At 43.1% G+C, this 23065-nt stretch overlaps 1 protein-coding gene across 1 annotated transcript in view; it reads left to right on the plus strand.

Annotated features, from left to right (window-relative positions):
* The window catches only part of KIF5C (kinesin family member 5C), a 164108-nt gene that overhangs the window by 83804 nt on the left and 57239 nt on the right, over positions 1–23065 (plus strand). Inside the window, exons 11-12 of the mRNA XM_019646505.1 lie at positions 8307–8455; positions 18679–18854. Coding sequence (XP_019502050.1) covers positions 8307–8455; positions 18679–18854 — 325 coding nt within the window. The remainder of the gene's footprint in view (positions 1–8306; positions 8456–18678; positions 18855–23065) is intronic.

A 23065-nucleotide genomic window follows, 5' to 3' on the forward strand; every position in this document is an offset into this window, starting at 1 on the left:
GTCTGTTGTTTGGTTTCAGTGATGAATTCTGGCTCTTCTATTTGGTCAGGCCTGTCCCTTTTAGTCCCCTGAATGCCCAGCGTTGTGCTAGTAAAGAAGTAGAAACCATTTTCTGTGTTCTCAAAGAGCTTTTAACCCAGTCGAGGAGGCAACACTTGAATTTCCAGGCAGCAGAGAGCCGAAAAGCTGGACTCTGAGGGAAAGCCAAACGCTTCCTACTGTAAGGGATAGGGGACTCAAATTAGAGTACTTTCATTGATCTTTTTTTCTTCTGGCTTCCAGCGTTTTAGTTTTTAGTCTTTAATTACTAAGTACTTTTATAGCACTATTCAAAAAGGATATTTATAAGTTTTAGATGTATGAGCTCAAGTCACCCAATTATCTTGGAAGCCTATTTAATGTACCTTGATTTGGGGTGGGAGTGAGGGGAAAAAGGAGCTTCGAGGGGGGCAGGCCAATCAGTTTAGAGAAGGCCTGAATTAGCACAATTTGGCACCTAGTGTTTTGATTGATCCAGCATGAATAATTCAAAGGCTTTATTTGTGTGTTGAATGTGGAAGGAGAATTGATAATTTAGGGAAAGTAATAATACTCTTTCTTCTTTTCCTGATGTGCACTATTTTTTAAATAGTCTGGTGGCAGCTGGATTAGGCAGAGCCCAGGGCCTGAGTGGTGTGCATGCAAAATTCATGTCACCAGAGCATGATAATAAATTCCCTGCAGGGCTAGAGTGAGCACTTTGGCCAGTGGAGATGCTTGGCTACACTTTTGACATAAAATGAAGAAAGACTGAAGTCACCCCCTGTTGGGAGGCCTGTTTCTGAAACACCATTAGGGTGAATTTTTGTTCTTGGAGGGAGAGAAATACTGTGGATTACAGAAATTTAACCAGATGCCAAATTCTCATTCAGATCGGTCATTTCTTAATGTTTCTCGGGAGACTAGAGCTATTCAAAAGATAAAATTTAAAGCTTTTCATTTCTCCTTTCCTACATCCTCCACTCATGAGCAGGGAAATGGCCTTCTTAGAAAATGGGAAGGGGCCTTGTAGCAGTCATGTTTCCAGAAGGTTAGGTGTTTTATCTTGAAACTAGATAAACTTTTTATCTACTGAAGAGTAGATTAAAAGGTAGGGTAGTTTTGTGTGGCACTTTGACAAGGCTGTATCACCCAATTATTTAATCAAACACTAATCTAGGTGTTGCTAAGACGGTCTTTTATAGATGTGGCTAACATCTACCATCAGTTGACTTTAAGTATTGTAAAAGCATGTTAGAAATCCTGCCATTCGCGACTACATGGATGGACTCTGAGGGTATTATGCTAAGTGAAATAAGTCAGACGGAAAGAGACAAGTACTCATAAGTGAAATATAAACAAAACAAAACAAATGAATAACCAGAAACAAATGCAGAGGCAGACAAAAGGTCAGTGGTTACAGAGGGGAAGGTGGTGAAAGGGTAAAGGGGGTCAACTGTATGGTTACAGATGGAAACCAGACATTTGGTGGTGAGCACAATATAGTGTATACAGATGTTGAATTACAATGTTGCACAGCTGAAACTTACGTGTTATAAACCCATCTTACCTCAACTAAAAAAAAATCTTAAAAGAAAGTACGGTACCCTCCATAACATGGGCGAGCCTCATCTAATCAGGTGAAGGCTTTAAGAGCAAATACAGGTTTTCCAGAGAAGAAATTCTGCCTCAGGGCTACAGCATCAATTTCTCCCTGAGTTTCCAGTCTGCTGTCCTGCCCTGTGACTTTCATACTTGACGGTTCCCACAATCATGTGAGTCAAATTCTTTAGATAGATGATATATATATATATATATATATATATATATGATAGATTGATAAATAGATATCCTATTATCTTATATGTATCATATATTCTATGATATATAAGATACACCTTACATCTATCTATCCATCCATCCATCCTCCACTGATCTATATCTATTCCATTGGTTCTGTTTCTCTGGAGAACACTGACTGATAGAGAAGGATGCTTAACTACCTTCTTCCCCCCCCCACAGTGGGAGGATCTCACTCTATCACACACCATTGATAGTGCGGAATCATACATTACAGATTTAGTCTATGCATTGAAGGTGTGCAGTTGTCTTGTTCAAATGCCAGGACTATCCTGAACACCTGGAGAGGGAAGAATGCTGAAAACAAGAGGTGGGAAGGTACCAAGAACAAACATCTTCATGGCTCTTCCAGGGAGGCCAAGATAATTCGAAGAAACTCCAGTGATACTCTATATATCATTTAGGATTGGCTGTAGCCGGAAAGTACAAGTATAGGCAATTATTGAGGAATAGGTGGAAGTGGGATTTATCAGATGCGGAGTGATGTGAACCAAGTAGCTCGAGAACTTCCCATCTTTAACTAGGATTTGATTCAAGTGACAAATTATGAGGATGCCTATGGAGTGTCATCGCACATGGGGGCTTAACCTAGGTTGATGATCTCGGAATGCCAAAACTCCTTGTGATCAAACACAAGTCTAGGTGGTGGAAATGGACACCACCAGCAGCCTTAGAAGCCTGGCCATAAGCTTCTGAACCTGTGAATCACAAATTCAGTGACAGAGGGACCAAGAGGCAGTAACAGGATGCTCAAGGACAGGGAGGCAGTCTCCCCCCTCCTGTCCTTCAGTGGAATATGTCTAATAGGATCATTTTCTGGCTTACCTGTCTCTGGATGGGGATGTAGGTGGAATGTGTACTGTGATCTCTGTTCTCTGTCTGCTGGGCTTGGTCTGCCTTCTCCAAAGGTGGTTAACTAGCATTCATTAGCTTTGAGGTCTCTTAAAAACTGGGTCCTAGTTTCCTTCCTGTGGGGAGAAGAGATATATCTGGGGCAAACCTAGATTATGCATTATTTAAGTGGTGTTTGACTTTCTGAAGCAAGCTGAAGCAAAGAAAAACTATAAAACAGATACTCTGATAATCACACTCTCAAGAATTGGCTCATTTGTACTAAGTGGGTCTTGCTGTTTGGTTATAAACCTAAGATTACTTAAGGTTCTTCCCCTAAGTAGCCTTTGGTTAGGATTTTGCTCAGTGTCTGCTACGGTTCTAACTTGTGGAACAGGCATTCATTTCTATATAGAGTTTGGAGGCTCTGGTTGAAAAACCTGAGGGTCTTTGGAAATGAAGACCTAAGATACTGTTGTGTTCCTTTGTGCTCAGTCTGGACACAATGGATTAATCAAATGTTATCACAGTGAGATGGACCCAATGACTCATAAAGACGGTGAGCGAGCAGTAAGGCTCCTGTGGACTATTGGCTTGTTTTCCTATATCGAGGTGATAGTGTCCCAAAACTACAGGGCTGAGCGGTATCATTATTGCTATATAGTTTCAGCTAGACAAAATTATAAAGCCTGCCTTAAGAACATTTCTTAATTTCTGCTTTCCTGTCAATGTTAAGTTTCCTTGCAAGCTACCTGAAGTTCTCTTGGAATCAAGCAGTAAATGCACGTGTGTCCCTGAATTGTGTCCACGTGCGGTTCTGAGTGCCCAGGATTCCTGCTGGTTTCACTGTGTTTGAACAGAGAGTCCAGGTATAATGCTCTTTAGTGTGATTACAGCTAGCAAGCATGTGGAAAATTACAAAATAAAAGAGCAAAGCTGGAAGCTGGGAGACTCTTGGATAGTCTCTGAAGTGACAAAGGCAAATAACAGACCACCACTTAACCCACATGGATGGCAGCGAGCTAAGTATTCACACAGGAGGAAAAGGAATTGTGACTGGCAAAAATTAGATAGAACCTAATCATTAGTCTCCTTTAGTCTGTAAATTTTCCTCAAGTTCATGGTGAACAGCAAAAGAGATTGTAGTTCAACATCTTTTTACTCTAGGTCTCTTATGGAAATAAAAGACTAGGACACTCTTTATTCTATTAGACTTAACAAGTTTGTTTCAACATCTTAGATAAGGGAATATTTGTTCAATTAAAAAAAAATAACTCCAGACACAGAAATTCAAACTCACTTAGTAACTCTTTTATTCCATGATCTAGAAATTCTTGTATCTGACTTGATTTCTTTCTACATCTTATTTTTCTTATTTTTCTTTAATATAACATACATACGGTGAAATGCATAAACTTTTAAGTGTGCAATTCAGTAAATTTTTATGAATGCATATACGCATGAACCACCACATAGCATCTTAGAAGCCTCTCTATCCCTTGCACCCTCCCAGTCAACACCCAAATCTCAAACATAAGTGTCATATCAACTTGAACTTTATTTGAATAAAATCATACAATAAGTTTTGTATCTGGCTTCTTTTATGCAGCATTGTATCTTTGAAATTCATTACCTTGTTAGGCATAGCAGTTGTTTTATTTTTTATAGCTATATAGTATTCCATTGTCTGAATATAGCACGTATGTAGGCATTCTACTGTTGATGGAGATATGATTTGTTTTCATTTTGGGGTTATTATAAATGAAGTTATTGTGACATTGGTGTGTGTGTGTGTGTGTGTGTGTGTGTGTGTGTGTATTTAAATTTTATTGGGGAACAGTGTGTTTTTCCAGGACCCATCAGCTCCAAGTCAAGTAATCGAACTGTTTCAATCTAGTTGTGGAGCGTGCAACTCAGTGGCTCACGTGGGGATCCAACCAGCAACCTTGGTGTTATGAGCACCACGCTCTAACCAACGGAGCTAACCAGCTGCCCCTGGTTATCATAGCTTGATGAACATATGTCCTCATTTCTATTGGTTATATACCTAGGAGTGGAATTGCTCCTCATAGGATAGGAGATATTCTGCTTTAGTAGATACTACCAGTTTTTCAAAATGATTAGAATGATTTACCCTCCCTCCAGATAATCCATTTTGTTGGTGTGCCAGCAGTTGCATGTTAATAGTCTCTGCACCTCCTCACCAACACTTGGTATTACTTTAAAAAGTTTTAGCCTTTCTATTAAGTGTGGAAAGGCACTTCACTGTCATTTTATTTTGCATTTCCCTGATGCCTAATGATGTCAAGCACCCCCTTTTTAGAGTGTTTTTGTCACTTTTGTGAAGTGCTTACTCAAATCTTCGCCCATTTTTTTTCACTGCTTGTCTGCTTTTTTTTCTTATTGATTTATAGGGGTTATTCTGGGTAAGTCCTTTGTTAGATATATGTATTATGTATATCTTCTCCCACTTGGTGGCTTATGTTTTAACTTTTTACATGTTGACTTTTAATGAAGAGAGGTTTTTTTAATTTTAATGAAATCAAATTTATCTCTTTTATGTCCTGTTTAAGAAATCTTTGCTTACCCCAGGGCCTTGAAGATATTCTCCTGTTTTCTTCTAGAGGCTTTATTGTTTACCTTTCACATTATGTGTATGATCCATCTGGAATACAATTTTATATATAGTATTGGGGAAGTGGATAGAAGTCACCCCCTTCCCCCCAGTACCATACATTGAAACAACCATCCGTTCCCACTGTATTGTATGGGCACCTTTGTTGTAAATCAGATGACTATATAGCTGAGTGTATTTCTGGATAGTCCATTCTGTTTGTGTTCCAAATTTTCTGGAATCAGTTTTAATTACTTTGGCTATATAATACGTGTTGCTATTCCATTCTCTGACTTTGTTCTTCAAAAACATCTTTGCTCTTTTTGTTTTTTTTTTCATTTCTCTTATAAATTTTAGAATCAGCTTATCGATTCCTATACCCATGTGCAAACCTTCTGGGATTTTATTTGAGGCTATTTGAAATCTACAAGCAATTTGGGGAGACTTAATGTCGTTCTCTATCGGCGTTGAGGGATTTCTTCCTATTCTTCCTGTAGTGGCTGGAGAGGTGTGAATGAGGTCTTGGGCAGTGGCGTGAGTCCTGGTTTCCCAGCATTGCTCTGAGTTCCAAAGAGGAGGTGGACTGTACATTTTCCCTCTGTTCTTCTGGATCATTTCTGTACCATCCCTGCTCTGCCCTGGGCCCTGGGAGTGACCAGTTTGGACACCTACAATGGGCCCGCTTGCCTCTGGCTTCCAGTTAAGTTTGAGCAGTCGGGGAGGCCCATGGTTAGGTGATCAGAAGGAGGGAAGAGAGTGAGGTCAGGGTGTTACTGTCTTGGCTTTTCCCCTGCAGGGTCATTTTGGGTTGGCTGTTTTCCTCAAGGCTGTTCGCACTTCCCGTGGGCAGCCTTCAGCCTACGGGCGGTAATGGCTCCCCCCATCACTGATGTGCTGTACACATTCTCTCCTGTTATTTCCCAACACCCTTCCCCTACCTTTGTTAAACTCTTCCCAAGTTATGCAGTTTGAGCTGGCCGTCTGTTTCTTGCCAGGACCCTCATTACTACATAAGTGGAGGAAAAAGAATTTTCTGGGCCGCTTGTAAGAACTTTGAGAATGAGGACCAGTTTCGCCAGTGATACCCTTGCTGGGTCTGCTTACAAAAATGCACTTCTGGCTAGACCTGCCTGAGTACAGCATAGAGTCTGTGTTTTTCTAGTATCACTAGAAGTCATCAAGAGACTCTTTATGATTTGAAAAGTAAGATTAGTAGCCTCAAAGTGTACCTTTAAATGTCCACAAGCATTTTTAGCCATGGGTGTTTTTCACTTTCTGACTTACTAAGTTGATAACGGATGCTGCAGTGTTGGTGCTTGTCTCAGAGAAGCATCCATGACACCCCCTGAGGATGTCCAGCAGGCGAGGTGAGTGTCAACCTAGCATGGGCATAAAGTGGTAATAAAATTGCTGCCATTTGAAAAATTAGTTGAAGCACTTCTGAGGACAGCAGCCTCAAGCTGCAGTGAACGAGGGAGAATTATACTAATTCTTAAGTGAAGTCTTACATTGATATCGTGTAACTCTTCTTTTGACAGTTGGGTCATTTAGTTGTCTGCTTTAGGAATTAATTTTTAGAATGACACCTGTAGCACTGGTAAGGACTGCTGAATTTCTTTCACTGAAATAGAAATCCTGTCCAAAATGTCATTTGATGCTAACAGCAATTAACCTGAATCATGAATTTTATAGTGCTAGCAAATACGACAGTACAAGAACTGGTGGGAGTTTAAAATGAAAAAGTTGGGTGTCCGGTTAGCTCAGTTGGTTAGAGTATGGTGCTGATAACACCAAGGTTGCTGATTCGATCCCTACATGGGCCACTGTGAGCTGTGCCCTCCTTAAAAAGAAAAAAAAAGAAAAATCAATAGCAAATAAAACAGAATATCACATATTTTTTAATGATGCTTTTGCTTTCTTAAAAATGTAAGTAACAAGTGGAATTCTGCCATGGTCAATTTACTTTTTAATTAGACAAGTCTGCTTATGGGTTCGTTTCTGTGCCTAAGTAGGTGGGGCGTGTCTTTTTGTTTCTAGTATCAGCTAGAGCTGGCCCTGCCTTGGCTCCCATCAGTCCCCGTTGTGTTACTGTCCACACAGCCATTTTGTGGCATCACCCTCCACCCCACCCGCGACTGTGCATCCTAGGAGGTCACTCCATCTCTGTACTAGAGATGGCAAATTGGTGGCCATTAGACATGTTTGTTTGCATCACATGTTTATTTTGAAAAATTGTTTTAAACTGGGCGCTATAAATAAAAATCTCAATCTCTGACTTTTCTTGAAAAATGGATGACTTGAGAACTGTGGCTCTCCATTCTTCCATGGTGAACATCGGCTGTGATGGGGCATGTGCTCAGGAGGGAGCCATGGTCTCACCTGGCAGCCTGACTCGGTTGAGTGACTCGCCTGGCCCAGGAGGCATGTGTAGACGTGTGTTCCACACGTCAGGGCAGAGTCTAAGTACCAATTGTGAGTCAGAGAAAGAATTGATTGTATTATTTCAGTCTGTGTGTTATTGGTAGGAGAAACTGCAAGCTCTGAGAGCCCAGAGACCTTCTCTCATTTGTCTTGGTGTATATCCCATGTTTCATAAATGTTAATTGAGTTGAGAGGAAGCTCTACTTAGGAAGAAGAACTGGCAGTGGTGTGAAGATGCTTAAAGAAGAATACTGAATGTTTGAAAAAGGCTATAACTGTAAGTCAGGGCTGAGAACACAGACTAAGATGGTGATAGGGAATAGAGAAAGAGGTGACCCTGAGACAATTTGAATGAAAATCCATTGGCTGTAGAGGCTGGTAGGAGGTAAAGGAGAGTTTGGAGCCTTAAGGTAGCAGTGCCATTAGTACAGCTAGAAGGGTGGTGGGTAAAAGTGACAGAGTTTTTCCTGCTCCCCCAGTCCCAGTCTTTTGACATGAGAGGGGACTTAGTCTAATGCTAATAGTTATGCTCACAATCGTTCCCTTATGCTTTTAACCCCAGGGCTAAGACCATCAAAAATACAGTCTCTGTGAACCTGGAACTGACAGCAGAAGAATGGAAGAAGAAATACGAAAAAGAGAAGGAGAAAAACAAGACTTTGAAGAATGTTATCCAGCATCTGGAGATGGAGCTGAACAGATGGAGAAATGGTACGGAAGAATGGAGAAGGAGAATGGGGCATGAGTATTTGCTCTTTTCAACCTACAACCGTTGGCTTCTGGGGCACCTGGGAAAGAGGGATGATGGCAGAGCTTGGTCTTGCCTTGCAACAGCCTGTGTGAAGAAGCAGATGCATTTTCTCATTCCCGAGCCCAGCTCCCCATCCCCACCCTGTCCCTTGGGTGACGTACACTCTTAGTGTGGGCAAGCGACTATTTGCAAGGTTGCCTTAATCTGTTTCCAGTGAGATGCCTCTCTATCTGTTACTGTAATTCACTCTCTGGAAGCCATATTTGAGGTTCAGTGGGCAGTGCCTGAGATTGCGTGGTTCAGATTTTTTTGATTTAATGAAAAATGTCATTCTCTCTTAGGTGAGTTTTATAATTGACTTGGGGTTAAAAGTGACCTCTGGTAGATACTTGCTTTTTTTTTTTGGCTCAACTCATCTTCGAGCTGTGCATCTTCAGAGCTAGAAATAGAGCTCCTGAGGAAGCTCTGTACTAAAATGCAGCCTTAAATGCTTGTTTCGTGACTGGCTTTTCTTTTTCCCCAAAACATTCTCTTTGGTTTGTTCGACTCGAAGAAAATATCTCAGAGAGCTGACATGCAGTGGGTGGGTGGGTTGTGGGTGAGGCATTGAAGAGGGGTTTCCAGATCGAAGTGCGGATTATTTCGGTGGCTTTAGCATTGTGATGGAAGTTAGAAGTCTTTTTTTTTTTTTTACTGAAAAAAGACAGGTTGGTGTATGTGCAGGGGGATCATGGATAGTTGGAGGTTGTTCTTCATATCTTTAGCTCTTCTGTTCGGTGTTTATTCAAGGTGCTGCAGCAGACCTCAGTCTTGGGTAAGTGTGGGAGCCTGGGGGCTGCCGTGCGGGATTGGGAAGTAGCCCGCCTGTTTGAAATGGCAGACTTAACAGCAGGTCATCTTGTGATTATAGGTTTGCCACTGCTTTGTGCTAGGAAGGGTGGGGTGTCAGTGAACTACTGTTCAATTGAAAAGCAATTCCGTGGCAAACCAGGATTCAAGAGAGGTTCAAGAAATGACCTAGTAGCCCAAATAAGATGATTCTTTTCTTTTTGGGAGATTTTCTAGCTACATACATGTTTTGAAAGCTGCTAGAATAACTGAATAATTCAGCACCTGGGGCTGGTGGATGATTCCTCACCATTTGGCAGGAGTAGGAGAGTGGGGAGGGATGCTTGGCAAGGCCAGGAGCGGCTGTATGAAATTTTGTTCTATTTCTGGGATCCTCTTGGGTCAGTTCTCTGCTGGGCGACTGGAACATTCAGTAAAGCCTTTTGGTAAAGGGAAGGGGGCTTGGCCTTAGAAACACTGTGGAGTGGGCAATGAACCTTATTTTTTTCTATTCTTTCCTGTCCTTTGCCAAGCTCTAATTCTCCAGTTCTCCATCCCTCAATCGGCTCTGTCCTCTGGGTCTGCCCACTGCCTTGTTTGCCTAACTCACCTCATACTTTGCATCTCTTTTGGGCGTTCTCTCCCTGCTTTTGGGCTTTGCACTTGGCATCATTTTAAACTTTTTGCCCCACTTCCTCCACCTTGCAAATCTACTCAGAAATGTACTGTTTTCCTGGCCCTAAAGAGTGAGATCCTACATAAACCCTTACATTCCATAATTTGGGGAGACTTAAATGCGTTCTGGCACATGATGGACTTTCAAAAATGTATGTTAAGTAAACATGTTTTAATATAGTGCTGGAGATGAAAGGGTGATAAGTCAGACATGGCCTCTGTCCTTATGGGGCTTACCGTCTGATGGGGGAGGTAGGTCGACTCCAGCCAGAATAAACATGTGATGGCAGTCTATGCTGCATACCAAAAAAGGAACATATAAGGCACTAAAAGTTATTCCAACAGGGGGTCCTGACCTTGACCGACAAATCAGAGAAGGTTTGCCCCAATAAGCAACACAGGGAATAAGATGTGAAAGAAACAGAGCAGTCAGCCAGGCATAGTAGGAGGTGCAAGGTGGAGGTTGGAGTGCAGATGGAGGCAGCCACATTTACAGTGTCTCTGAGGCAGGGCAGGAAGGCCAGAGTGGAGAGCTGAGCTGGGGGCGCTCTGGCCTGAGATGGGTGGGCGGGGCAGGCAGGCCTCACCCATGCAGCGCTGTGCAGTCCTTGTTCAGGATTTTGATCGTTATGTGGAAGCAGTGAAAAGCCATTCAGGGATATTTAGCTGCAGATCATCTGAGAAGATTGGCATTTTTGAAGACCCATCAGTTGTGTTGGAGAATGGACTGGAGAGGGCGGGAGGAGGCCCAGAAAGTAGGATGGTCATCTAGGGATAAGGCATTGGAAAGAGAGAGAGGTAGATGGACTAGAGAGATACTTAGGAGGTGAAGTCAGCATGGCTTGGTGAGGGGTTGGCTGTGAGGCGAGTGCCAAGTCTCTGGCTTGCTGAGTTGGGCGGAGGGCAGAACCATGCACTGAGATAGGACGCGCTGGAGAAGACCCAGGCTGGAGACAAGGGAGCTGAGGAGGGGAGTGCGAGGTGCCCAGGTGAAAATGTCAAATAAGAAGTCAGCCTGAGGGTCTGGAGCTGAGAAGAGCTCCCTGAACAAGAGGGAGAAATTGGAGTGTCATCATCTTGAGGAAGCAATTGAAGACACAGACAGGTAGGGGTGTGGTCCCATGTGAACTCTCTAGAGAGGCTCTGAAAGAAGAGAAGGGGGACACAGGCTTGAGAGACACCACCTCCTGTGACCCTGTGATCACCGAGTGACTGTGATGGGAGAAGAGAGATCCGCAGAGCTGTCCTTTCCTCCCAAGCTAACATTTGCATTTGAAAGGTGATTTTTCTGGAAGCAGAAGTTCCTCAATGTAGAGACCCTGCTTTAATAGTATAAATTTCAGGCTGGTGGAGATATGGAGGAGTAGGCCCTTGACCAGCTAGCTGTGAGTGAAGGTCTATCTCAAGAATCAACTGTACATCACACATGCAACAAAAAAACCCAGGCTTTTTGTTACATTCCTAGGCCCGGTGTTTAACCCTCGCCGTCCTTGTGGTTTTGAAAGATAGAAGTCTCGCCCAAGGCGACTTTGGCTCTGGTAGAGCTGGTGTCTGAACTGTGGGGGTTGACTCCTAAATTTAGTCTCTTTCCATGGTCTGTGCAGCCCATACACAGTCCTAGAGGTTTGTGTTTCAGTCAGTTACCTGAGTGTGAGAAGTACCACACCAGAAAAGGAGGGGCTGGAAGCCCTTCAGTGGTGTCCGCATGCATCAGTCCTAATTCCTTGTGGTCTTGAAGGTATGGCTGGTTTGTGTCAGCTGGAGAGCTGGGATTTTGAAAGGTCAAGTGCTCTCCACTAAAATCCAAGTGGCAGGATATTTCCAACTCTCTTTTGAAATTTGACACACACATTGGTTCTGTGCTTGCAGGAGGCAGCCACTTAGTTCACCCCACCGATTCCTCGGGTTTGCTATTTCCACACTGCGGTCTGAACAAGTTCAAGGAGCATTGTCAACAGCATGCACTCTCCCCTGGGGAGGAGCTTTCTCCCCTTGCACGGCGTATGTATAATTGAAAAGTTTGGCTGCTCTGCTATGTACTCCAGATGTAGGAAAGTGAGAAGGAAAGGAGTGTAGCAGAGAAAAAGTGTGCGTGGGTGTGCTTTTTCATTTTTGCTGTTTTTATAGAATGAGGTAGGAATACAAAGCAGTGGCAAAGGTAAAATAATATGATGTCTCAATGGCAAATCGGGTCCAGGTGGGTAATGTAAATAAGTGAAGGGATGTATGTCTGATACAGTTAGTGGGAAGGGGACTGTGCCATAGGAGAGATCATTTCCTCCCAACATCATTTAAAAGTTGTGAAATACTATCCTGTTTCTTGTCTATAGCCCTCCCCGCCCCACCCCACCCCACCCCACCCCTATACCAGTCTTCAGCCCCTTGTAGCTTAATGGCTACTTCAGCATGCAAACCTGGCAGCTTTCTCCTTTGGGTTGAGTAGAATATTGATTCTCAGAATATGGCCTGGGACTTGTAATGTATATCCTAACCAAGCCGTAAGTTATTTCTGCCATTGCCCTTAAGCGGGACGGCTCAGGATGTGTGCATGGTGACTTAAAGCGACACAACACCTTGTTTTTATAAAGAAGGACCACTCTCCTGGTCCCATTTCCCACTGTGCTAATTAGAGTCCTTCGGTTGCAAGCGACAGGAATTGACCCTGCCCAGCTTAAACAGAAAGAAAAAGCATTCGAAAGCTATGAGTAACTCACAGAACCAAAAGAACAGCTGAGGAACCTGTCTCAACCAGCAATGCTGGGGTTACTCCAGGGACACAGGCAACAGGAACAAGTCGACAGGGCTCATAAGGGGCTATACCTGGTGTGAGTCTCCTCTGAATGTTTGTCCTGTCCTTGCATTTTATGTTTGGGACCCAGAGGCCCTGGAGAAAAGGGAGCTACTGTGCTTGATGCCGCGCTTCGCTGGGGAAGGACAGGACACTGATGTGTTCTCTGACCAAGACTGGGCCTGCTGCTATTATGAGAATGGATGTTAAGTGGCTGAAAAACAACCCATGTCCTGACAATCTGCTAGTGACATCTTGTGGGCTGAAATCGAGTGACAGTCTTCCTTCGAATCGGGAGGCTCTGTAGGGAACTGTAGCCTCGTAGAAATTTGTGTAGCCTACCTGCTTACGTACAGATAGATGGAGTGGGCAGTTGTCAGAAATAAGTTTTTTTTCTATCTCTGTTGCTTCCTAATCATATGTATTGAAAGGACTCAAACAATCCTATAGATGGGGATAGATTTAGGTAGTTGGATTCAAAGTGAATATTACGGTGCCCAGTTCACCGCTGCCCCATTCCCCCCAATCCATCAAGAAGACTCTTGATGTTAGGATGGGAGTGGGGGGTGGGTTGAAGCAATGGGACATGATGCTGAGAGGGCTGAGTTGGGGTGGGTCCACAGTTCCCTGTCACTGCCAGGTTAGCCTTTACACAAGCCCTCTTCTCTGATATGTCTTTGAATTTTGCTCTCTGAAAAATGATAACTTAGGGGTTTAAGTCAGAAAAGGAGGCCCTGAAAATCCAGGTGTCAGGAGCACAGGTAATGAACAATACGGCATATCTACAGTGTCTCTTGAATAATTGAATATAACATTAAGTAATAGTGGATGTAGATTTACTCCATCTACTGAAGTTGTGCAAGAAAATTATTTCATCACAGCTGAGAAGGCATTGAAAAATCGGCAATGTGTAAAGCAGATTTGTTCTCCAGATTTAAAACCTGCCAGGCCAGCAGGCGCGGTTCTCCAACTAGTTAAATCTGTAACCTCAGGTCTGATCGAGGCTTGGTGAAACTGTTCAGCCTCCGTGGATGGAACACAATTTGCTCTTTTTTTTTTTAGCATTAAATATGTAGAAGATGCTGGCCCCCCTCTCAGATGCATGGTTACTACAGTAGAAGCTCAGGAGTTAGCATTTCATTTGAGCAATCTTGTTTGTGAGGCTTTCGTCCTTCTTTTGAGAGCACAGCTGAACGCTGATAGAAATCCTCACTGCTAGGAGAATGGTGTGGCCTCTTCAAGAGGTCAGGAACGAAGAGAGGGTGCTGAGCTGTGACCAGTTTGTTAGCAAATTATGGCTAGGAGGGATTAGAAAATGTCTTAAGCTGCTTACCATATTTTTACGAACTAGTGTGAAAGATGCTATTTGCGTGCAAAATAATCCCATAAAGGAATTTTTTTTTTTAACCTCACATTTATATAATGACATCTTGTAGCCAGCTGCTCTTATCCATCTGGCAACTTAAAGATTTCCTTTCAGTTTCTTTGATATAGAAATTACCTCCCATTAGGTCTGCCACTGGGCCTGTTTAATTGGTATTAAAAGAAAGCACCTCCTTTGCCAGATCTGCTGTGGTTTCTGGCGGAAGCTGTGAGTGACCAGCAAATCTCTGATCTGGAGTTGCAGGGAGACTGCAATTACCTTCCTGTGTCTTCCAGAGGCGTGAGGGACTCAACTTATGAAAAGGATAACTAGCTCATTGCTATTTCATGTGTGAAATTTTAATGAATTACTGACAGCCTAATGGTTTTCTTTTTTTCCTTTGGAATAAACAACAAACCCAAAAAAGCCTGTTTTAGAGTTTTAAACTAATAGCCCTAACGAGAATTTGTGATTAGTCTGCCATTCTTGTTTATTGCCTTTGATGGATTTCTACTTTTTGTGGAAATGTTATTTATGCCCTCTGGGGGTTTTCATTTTGTAATTAAAATACTCTGCAAACCTTATAGGTATGTTCCAAGCGAATGCTCCTGTGTACACACAAATCTTTTTAGTCCTTAAAGGTAATTACATCTGACAATAGGAAATGCCAGAATGCTTATTTAAAGAAGGGAACGATTTCTAGTTAGGAGGAAGGGTGCTTTCATTCTAGAAAGTCAGATGCTTTACAATATTATAAGCACTTTCCCTATAGACAGCAGGTATGAAAGCCTCAGGGGACAAACTAAGAGAAGTTTGCTTTTAATGTGAAGGAGAATAAAAATAAAAATAGATGCTAATCTTCATTTGGTGACCCTTTTCTATTCTCCCACCACCAGATATTAAGGTCTTATTTCTCCAGGGTTTGTTTGCAGCTGTCTTCCTTGTTACAATCAGTTATTCCGTAATCACCTCGTGGAGGCTTCTTGGGAGACTCGGTCTGCAGTGCAGGGAGTATTCTCGATTAAAGTGGTGAGATTGCCATGGAGACAGATTGCCTAGTGTCAGGTCGTGCATAGTGTTGGGAATTTACAATCCCCAGACGTGTTTGTGAGCTGGACAGTGTCGTTACCAGGGACGCTTCTGGAAGTCATTTTCTCGGTCCTTTGAAGGGCAGCGGTGTTGGGGAAAACCGGCTCTTGGTTCCTCTCTGGGCAGGAGCGGTGCTCTCCCACAGATTCTTGCCGCTTTTGTTCCTGCGTGTTGCCGCTTTGTTCTTCGCGGCCTGAACGGCTGCTGCAAAAAGCAATCCTGACTGCCTGACCTTTAGTGTATAAACTGGGGAGAGCGCGCTGTTTAGATGTAGCTCCATGGGGGACATGTTGACGCTTTGATTCAGAGACTCTTCTAGAGAAGCCAGAAAGTCTGCTGTAGGTTTCCAATAAAAATAAACCTGAAAGGGGCTTGCATAGCTATCTTGTGTTTTATTTTTCGAAATGAGCCCTCACGACGAAGGTATTGTGAAGACCCCAGAAACACTCATCACAGAATGAGTAAAAATAATAAATTATCTGCAAAGCCTAAGAAAGTTGACAATTACTCAGGTAGAGGAGGGGTTAAGAGATGCACTTTAAACAAGAATACCTTTTGTATTTTTTACATATACAATTTAAAAAAAAATTTGGGGGGGGAACAGCATGTTTTTCCAGGACCCATCAGCTCCAAGTCAAGTAGTTGTCCTCAATCTAGTTATGGAGGGCGCAGCTCCTTGGCCCACACAGGGATCAAACCAGCAACCTTGGTATTATGAGCACCATGCTCTAACCAACTGAGCTGACCGGCCACCCCTTTACATATATGATTTTAATTAATCATAAGAACAGTGCTGTATGAAAGGCATTACTATTTCCTCTCATTTATAAAAAGCAAGCCCAGAGGTTAAGCAGGACATGCGCTGACGATGAATTACAATAGATCTGTAAAAGGAGCAGTGTGGCTTAGCGTCCCGCCACAGCACTGGAGATGTTTACACAGACTCTGTTTATCACAGTCAGGGTACCTCGTAGCAGCATTGGCGAGCTCGGTGAACCTCCCTAGCCTGGGACAACCCTGGTACTTGGTGATGCTGTAATCCCTCAGTGGAAGAAGAGGGCTGCTTTACAGGGAGTCAGGCCTGTGACTTTGGTTAGAGCAAGCCACTTGCCTCTGGGCTATGGGGTTTCATTCCTGGCTTCTGCCTGCTGGATTGAAACACGCACTGGGCAGCTCCTTAGCTCACACCAGCCTCATGATATCACACCTTTCTAGCCATTTGGAACCAAAGAACACCGAGATATGTCTGTTCCCGATGTTTCTGTATCTTCCCTGTGGACTTGGGGTGAGTTGACCTGTGGATGATAAATACGACCCCATTCTGGCAGCTGATCTGGTACAGTGAAGTTCACCTTCATTGTGCTGAAGCTGACAGACCAAATTCATACCGGGCTGGATTGCCCTGTTCACAACTTTCAGGAGCTAGAACTGAAAAATTAGAAATACGTCATGATCCAATTAGGGAGAGGACATTTGCCAAAGTATTACTGGTGAATTTGTCTGGAGAAGGAACAGGATTGAGAGGTAGGGATGAAAGAGGAGTTTCAAGGTTTAGTGTATACTCTATGGTTAGAAAAAGATATATACATTATACATACACATATAACACACACACATACACACATGCACACATACCAGGGGTGCCAAAAAATGTATACAGGTGGACACTTTGGTCAATGTTGCTCACGCAGTAGTTCGCCATAATCAGAAGTGTCAGGACGCTGATGGTAACCACTTTGAGCACCTCTTGTAATTGCAGAAGTCAAACGTGACTTGTAGTCATCTCTTGTTATCTGATTGTATTGAGTATTACAATGTTAATACAGTTTTCCTTTCTAAAATGTGTAAACATTTTTGGCTATCTATCTATCTATCTATCTACCCCTTAGGAACCAGAACGTGGTACTGCTTTTATGGCCAGGGGATTTAGCAGACTGTACAGAATATAGATCCTTTAATTGGATGAAATCCAGTCTGTGCACTAAGGTTGTTGATGGATGTTTTAAATGAGGGATTGGAACTGAATGAAATGAATGAAATATTGATTTGGTGTAGTTTCAGTTCAAAGGCTACTGTGATATTCTGGTTTTGTTTCAGGTCAATAATTTTAGAAAACGTTTGGGTACAGTGCAGTCTAGTTGAGCTTTAGAAGAAAAAACGTTGGCTCTCTTTTATATTCAGCAAAGTTTCTGCTTGAAACGGAACTGTGTTGCAAAAGTGAGATCATTGGGTGTTACTTTTATTTGATGTGCATGCAGGGCTTGGGCTTCCGTACCCTTTTGCGATTATCAGGTTTGATAATGGAATCTTAAGCAGCAAAGCTAACCCATCACAGTGTTTTGATTATATTAAGATAAATGTATACAGTGTTCAGCTAGTTCCTTGAAGCATGATATATACTGTTAATGAAGCCACTGATTAGGATCTCAGTTCTGTCGTGTTTTGTTTTGTTTTTGAGAACTTCCCTCTGGCTCAGAGCAGTTTTCCTGAGGAATTGCTGCTAAATGCATTTTATGGGCTGAGAAGTGGTATAAGGCTTGGAACATTGTAGACACTCACTGATTGTAGCAAACTGAGTGTGAAGTTGATGGTAAACATTGTGATGGAAAAGTATCTTTAGTATTGGTTTGCTTTCCAAGAAAATATTTGAGAGACTCAGTCGGTCCACATGGTTTTCATAGAATCCTTTTTATGCAGCCTTATCTTTGCAAGGTGAATTTTTTTGTTAGGGAGCGCCACTGGCCTCACCTTTTTCCTGAATCTGCATGGTCAAATTTGGTGATGCTTCTTTCAAAAGCCCCACACTACTCTGCAGACTGAGAAGTGCTATGCAGGGTCTCTGCATGATATTCTAGATTGGCTGCTTTTTCTTTTCCTGGGACAACCTGACATCATAGGAAGTTATTCTATTTGAACGTTCCAGTAGCACCAATTAATTTGAAGTGTCTGCAGGAGAGAGTGGTAGTGGAATGTGTGTTAGTGCAGTGTCGGAATTCCTGGGTCCATGGCTACCCTGGCTTCTGCTTCCAGCTGACAGGATTTGGACCCTACAGTGTTCTATTAAACAATGGTGAATTTGTTCCTTGAAGTGACTGTTTCTATTAATGAAACGGTAACCTAATTAATTGGTAGTTAGGATGCCTCAGAGATCTGTTTTCCTTGGAGTCGGTCACTAGAGAGCATATTCCTCAAAAGGAAAGTGTATGAAAAAAATTTGGGGTCTCGCTGCAAGTTGGATTAGTTATGCACTTGTGTGGTTGACAGAACAAGTTTTGGTCAATTAACTAAGACCTTTCTTGTCAAATAGAAAGAACACAAACTAGAACTCAGCAACAGCTCTTTATTGTGTCCTTTGTGGCTTTTTTGTGGGAGTGACTGTTTCTGCAGCTCTTCCTGGATGGAGGGTTGCACGCTGAGCCCTTCTCGGCTGTGTTTTGCAGGAGAAGCCGTGCCTGAGGATGAACAGATCAGCGCGAAGGACCAGAAGACACTGGAGCCCTGTGATAACACCCCCATCATCGACAACATTGTTCCTGCCGTCTCCGGCATCTCTGTCGAAGAGAAAGAGAAGTACGAGGAGGACATCTCCAGCCTCTACAGACAGCTGGATGACAAGGTCTGTAGCCAGAGATTATAGAGTCTTCACTCTGGTACAAAGACTAAAGTTGGCAGCTCCCAGACCTGTTGACCAGAAGCAGCTTCAAGCCCCATATTGCTGATGTTTATGTCTGTCTTCCCCGTGGTCTTACTTCTAGCTCTTGATTGGGCAGAACCAGGGAACGTGACTCATGTGGAATGGAAACTTTCATGGAAGTATGCTTGGTAGAGTGGAGTGTTAGTTATCCTGAAGAGACAGATAGTCTTCAATTCTAGAAATTGGACTGGGGCTGATCGCTGCATGAGAGTGAGGGCCAGGGGTGTGAGTGTGCGTGATCTTTGTTTAATTCTCTCTTCGTTTGTTCTCTGGGCCTGTTCCTCACCTCTGTGAAACTACAACAATAGTCCCAGCTATAGGGACAAGGGTAGTGGCTCCCAAAACTCAAGTGTGTGCTTGAATCATGAAGCCCTAAGGTCCTGGGATGCGGAGCCGATGACTATGCGGTCCGACAGCTTCTACCTTGTTGGTAAAGCCGTTTCAGCATACTCTTGAATGATGTAGTTTAAGCATGCTGATTAGGGATATCCAGTTTTATGGCAAACTCTTGGGACTCAATGCACAAGTTGTCATAGAGGAGAAGAGATGCTGGAGAACATTATGTATCTATCCTTCATCCCCAGTGGAGGTTGAGATAGGAATCTCAGAGGTACAGGAAATTAAATTGATTTTTTTTCCCCAGATCCTGGCATGCCGCCCTTGGAATATTCTGAATCCTTTTAGTTGATTTCACCAAGGTTGCTGATGTTTTTAGTCTCATTTCATCTTTTCTACTGTGGTTAAGCTCAGAGTGCTTGGGGACACCTCCGGATAGGATGAAACACCTTTGTTATGTTAACACTGCCATTAATCTTACTGGCCTATCTCTTTTGAGTAAAGCTCAGAGCCTGGTATCACCTTTACAAGAGAAATGTGACTGGCTGCCTGAAGGAAGCTCGATGTGCTTTGTGTTTCTGACTCGGGGAGTTTGTATGATAACCACAGCGTTAATCGGGGTCACCCTACCCTTCTGGGGACATATTGAATAAGCTGTTCACACTGATGAGATTTGGGTTAATTGCCCTTTAGACACTTGAGGTACTGTTACCTTTCCATTTCTGTCCAGGTATTTTACACAAAACCTCAAACAAAGTAAGAAAAAGGAGATCAATAATAAGTTACTAGTGTGGGCAATTTCTTGATGTCTCCAAAGAAATGTATTATTTAAATATGGTGGATTTTTTTTCTTGTTTTAGAATTCATGGGTTCATTTTGAGTAATTCCCAAAGACTCCTGGGTGAGGGTGATAACCTGATTTTGTACCTTGTTCTCTGTGAATAGACGCCTGCCATGGTTGGGATTGGGGTCATTTACCTTGGCAGCATGAGGCACTTTTATTGATGTGAGAAAGACTTCAGAGTTCCGAATCCAGCTTCCAAAAGAAAGTAATGAGGACCGAGCTCAGAGTGATGCAAATGCCATGGCTTGGGGGTATTCAGTTGGTAGCTGCAGAGTTGACCCTAGAACCTCTGCCTCCTGGTGACCAGCCTGGGACATTTTCTGTCACATCGTTTTCCTTTAGCATATGTCTTGAAAACCCTGTAAAGCACACATTTTAAGGTTCTCACTTGTGGCCCATTACAGGGTGATGCTGAGAAATCTGGCAGAGAACTGAGCCCAAAGCCTCAGCCATACAGGGCACGACAGCTAGGGGTTTGACCCCAATAACTCTACCCGTGGTCTGCCTTACTAGCTGTCATTCTTATTTGTCCTCCTCTTAAAGGTTCTAGAAGGTATTTTACGCTTCTGATGATGTAGGTGGTTTGATAATTTTGATAATACTTGAATTGGGACATGGTACCTTCATAGATTATTGAGTGGTAGAGCTGAAAGTGTCTAAGTCTAGAGGAGATACTTGCCCACGGCGTTTACATGACTTACCTAAGTTTACACCACCCATAGGTGGCAGAACTGCAACCAAGTTACACATCTTCTGACTCCCAGTCCAGTGCTCATCCCATTTGGGCCTTAACCCCTTTAAATGAGGACTTTGTCAGCCCTAATGAATCTAGTAGAATGTGGTGGGAGAAAGGCTACACAGTCCCCCGCCCCCTCTGTCCCTCTGTCTTGTCCCTCTGTGCTGTCACTCCACGTGTCTAAGGACAGCTGCTCTTCCAAGGCAGTGCTGTGTGATGGGGAAAGACGCACTTTGGAGTTAGAGCTGTAACATAATAATGCTGAGGCCTGAGCTGAGGACCTACCCTGCTGAAGATGTTTTTCTCATCTGCAAAGTGGGACTTATATCTGTTACTTCAATAGGTTGCAATGGGGAGTAAAAGTGTCTAATGCTTGGCAGATGCTCCGTCAATATTAGTTTCTTTCTTTTCTATCTTTTCCCTTTCTGTTTGCTGGAGGGAGAAGTCATGTTACATGTGGTCTCAGAGGGGTGGTGGTTCCGAGATGGGCTGAGAGCAGTTATAAGATGAGCAAACTGGTGTTGACACGGCCTGTCTCATTCCTCACCACCTCTCCAATACTACTGCATATTGGAGATGTGTGAGAGGAGTTAAGTGTAAACTGAAATATAAGTTGAACCTTATTTCGCTGACTACCATGATAACAAAAACATGTTTATAATTAAAGATGACCAGTGACCTGTTGGCAACTCACCTATTCCATGTAGAAGAAAATTCAAGGACAGGAATATTTTTTGGAAAGTGCTTTAAAATCTGCTGTGCATGGACTAGCCCTTCATAGCGTCCGTGAGGGTGCATAAACATGTCCCGTGAGACATGCTTGAACAACAGGTATAGACCACATAGCACATCTTATTCTGAAAGTTTTAAAAAAATTTAAAAATCACAGTGCTCCTTCCTTAGAGCCGTTGCCTTAATAAAGGGTAAGCGTAGTTCTGGAAATGTCCCTGGCGCAGTGATTCGTGTCCTTATCACGTAATCCCTGTTCTTCATCCTTCCCAGATGGGGTTAGGGGCCCTTGGTTTCCCACTGTAACCCCAAAGCACTGAGTCATCCCACCTTGTCACCTGTCAGGGAGGAAGCCTGCATCTCCGGGCTTTGAAGTGAACACGCTATAAGAACAAAGAACTTGCTCCACCATTTTTCTTCTCATGTGATTTATTATATCGCTTGTAGCAGTTGCTTATATGTCCCAGGGGAAGAGACGGAGACTCCTGATGTTAAACTCCTTGAGTCTTGTATGTTATGTTGTTTAATATTTATGGGCTGAGGCACATAAACACGAAATTGTTCCTGGTACCTGACATTCTGAGTTTGAAAAGTAGACGAGAAAACAAGCCCTACACAAAAGCCTCCTAGTTGTGGAAGTACCATTTTTGGAAGTTTCACTCTGCTGTCATTTCCCTAATTCCCCTGCCAGAAATCTGATTTGGGGAGGAAAGCCATGAGTATTTCGTGGAACCGTTAAAGAAACATTGGTGTTAAAAGTTCAGTAGAACAAAATCTCCTTGAGGAGAGAATTAAGGCCAAAAGATTTTACTACACAAAGGAAAAGGAGATACAGATCCTGGAGTATTGATTTTAGAATTTTCTTGCTCTGTGGAAAACATTAGTTGTGATACTGAGTTAATCAGATTTAAATGTATGCATAGACACGACCAGATAGGCTGGAGAATATTCTGTGGAAAACTGAGGTTTTGCTAATAAGGCTTGCTAACCAGCCCCTTGAATTTACCCACTCACCTCACCTCTGGAAAAGGTAGAAAACATAGTGCAGGAATTTTTTTTTCTTTTCTATAGGCTGCTGATGAAAACACCTGGGCAGCACCTGGCACAAAGAGGGACCCAATAATACTGAACTGAACCTGACTCTGCTTGGGGTTTAGACCCTAGAAGTGTCATCAAATAGGATTTTCTCCTGTTCCTAAGGGGGAGGTACATGTGAAGCCAAGTTGTCATTCTCCACAGGCTATGCATCAAATGTGCTTTTTAACTCATGAAAATCTTTGTAGCAAAGACAGCTCACGCGGTTGCTGAGCGTCATCTGCCTGCTGCTTTGCCTGTCCTGTGTGGACGTGTCTCGGGAGAAGCAGCGTGTCTCGGGAGAAGCAGCGTCGTGTGCGTGGGCAGTGAGAGGCAGGTGGCTCTGGCTTTGTGGCAGCAGCACCTAGTGGCAGGAAACGAGAGTGAAGAGAACGAATTTGCCTGTGGGAAGAT

Source organism: Hipposideros armiger, unplaced genomic scaffold (assembly GCF_001890085.2).
Source record: "Hipposideros armiger isolate ML-2016 unplaced genomic scaffold, ASM189008v1 scaffold_104, whole genome shotgun sequence".
NCBI lineage: Eukaryota > Metazoa > Chordata > Mammalia > Chiroptera > Hipposideridae > Hipposideros > Hipposideros armiger.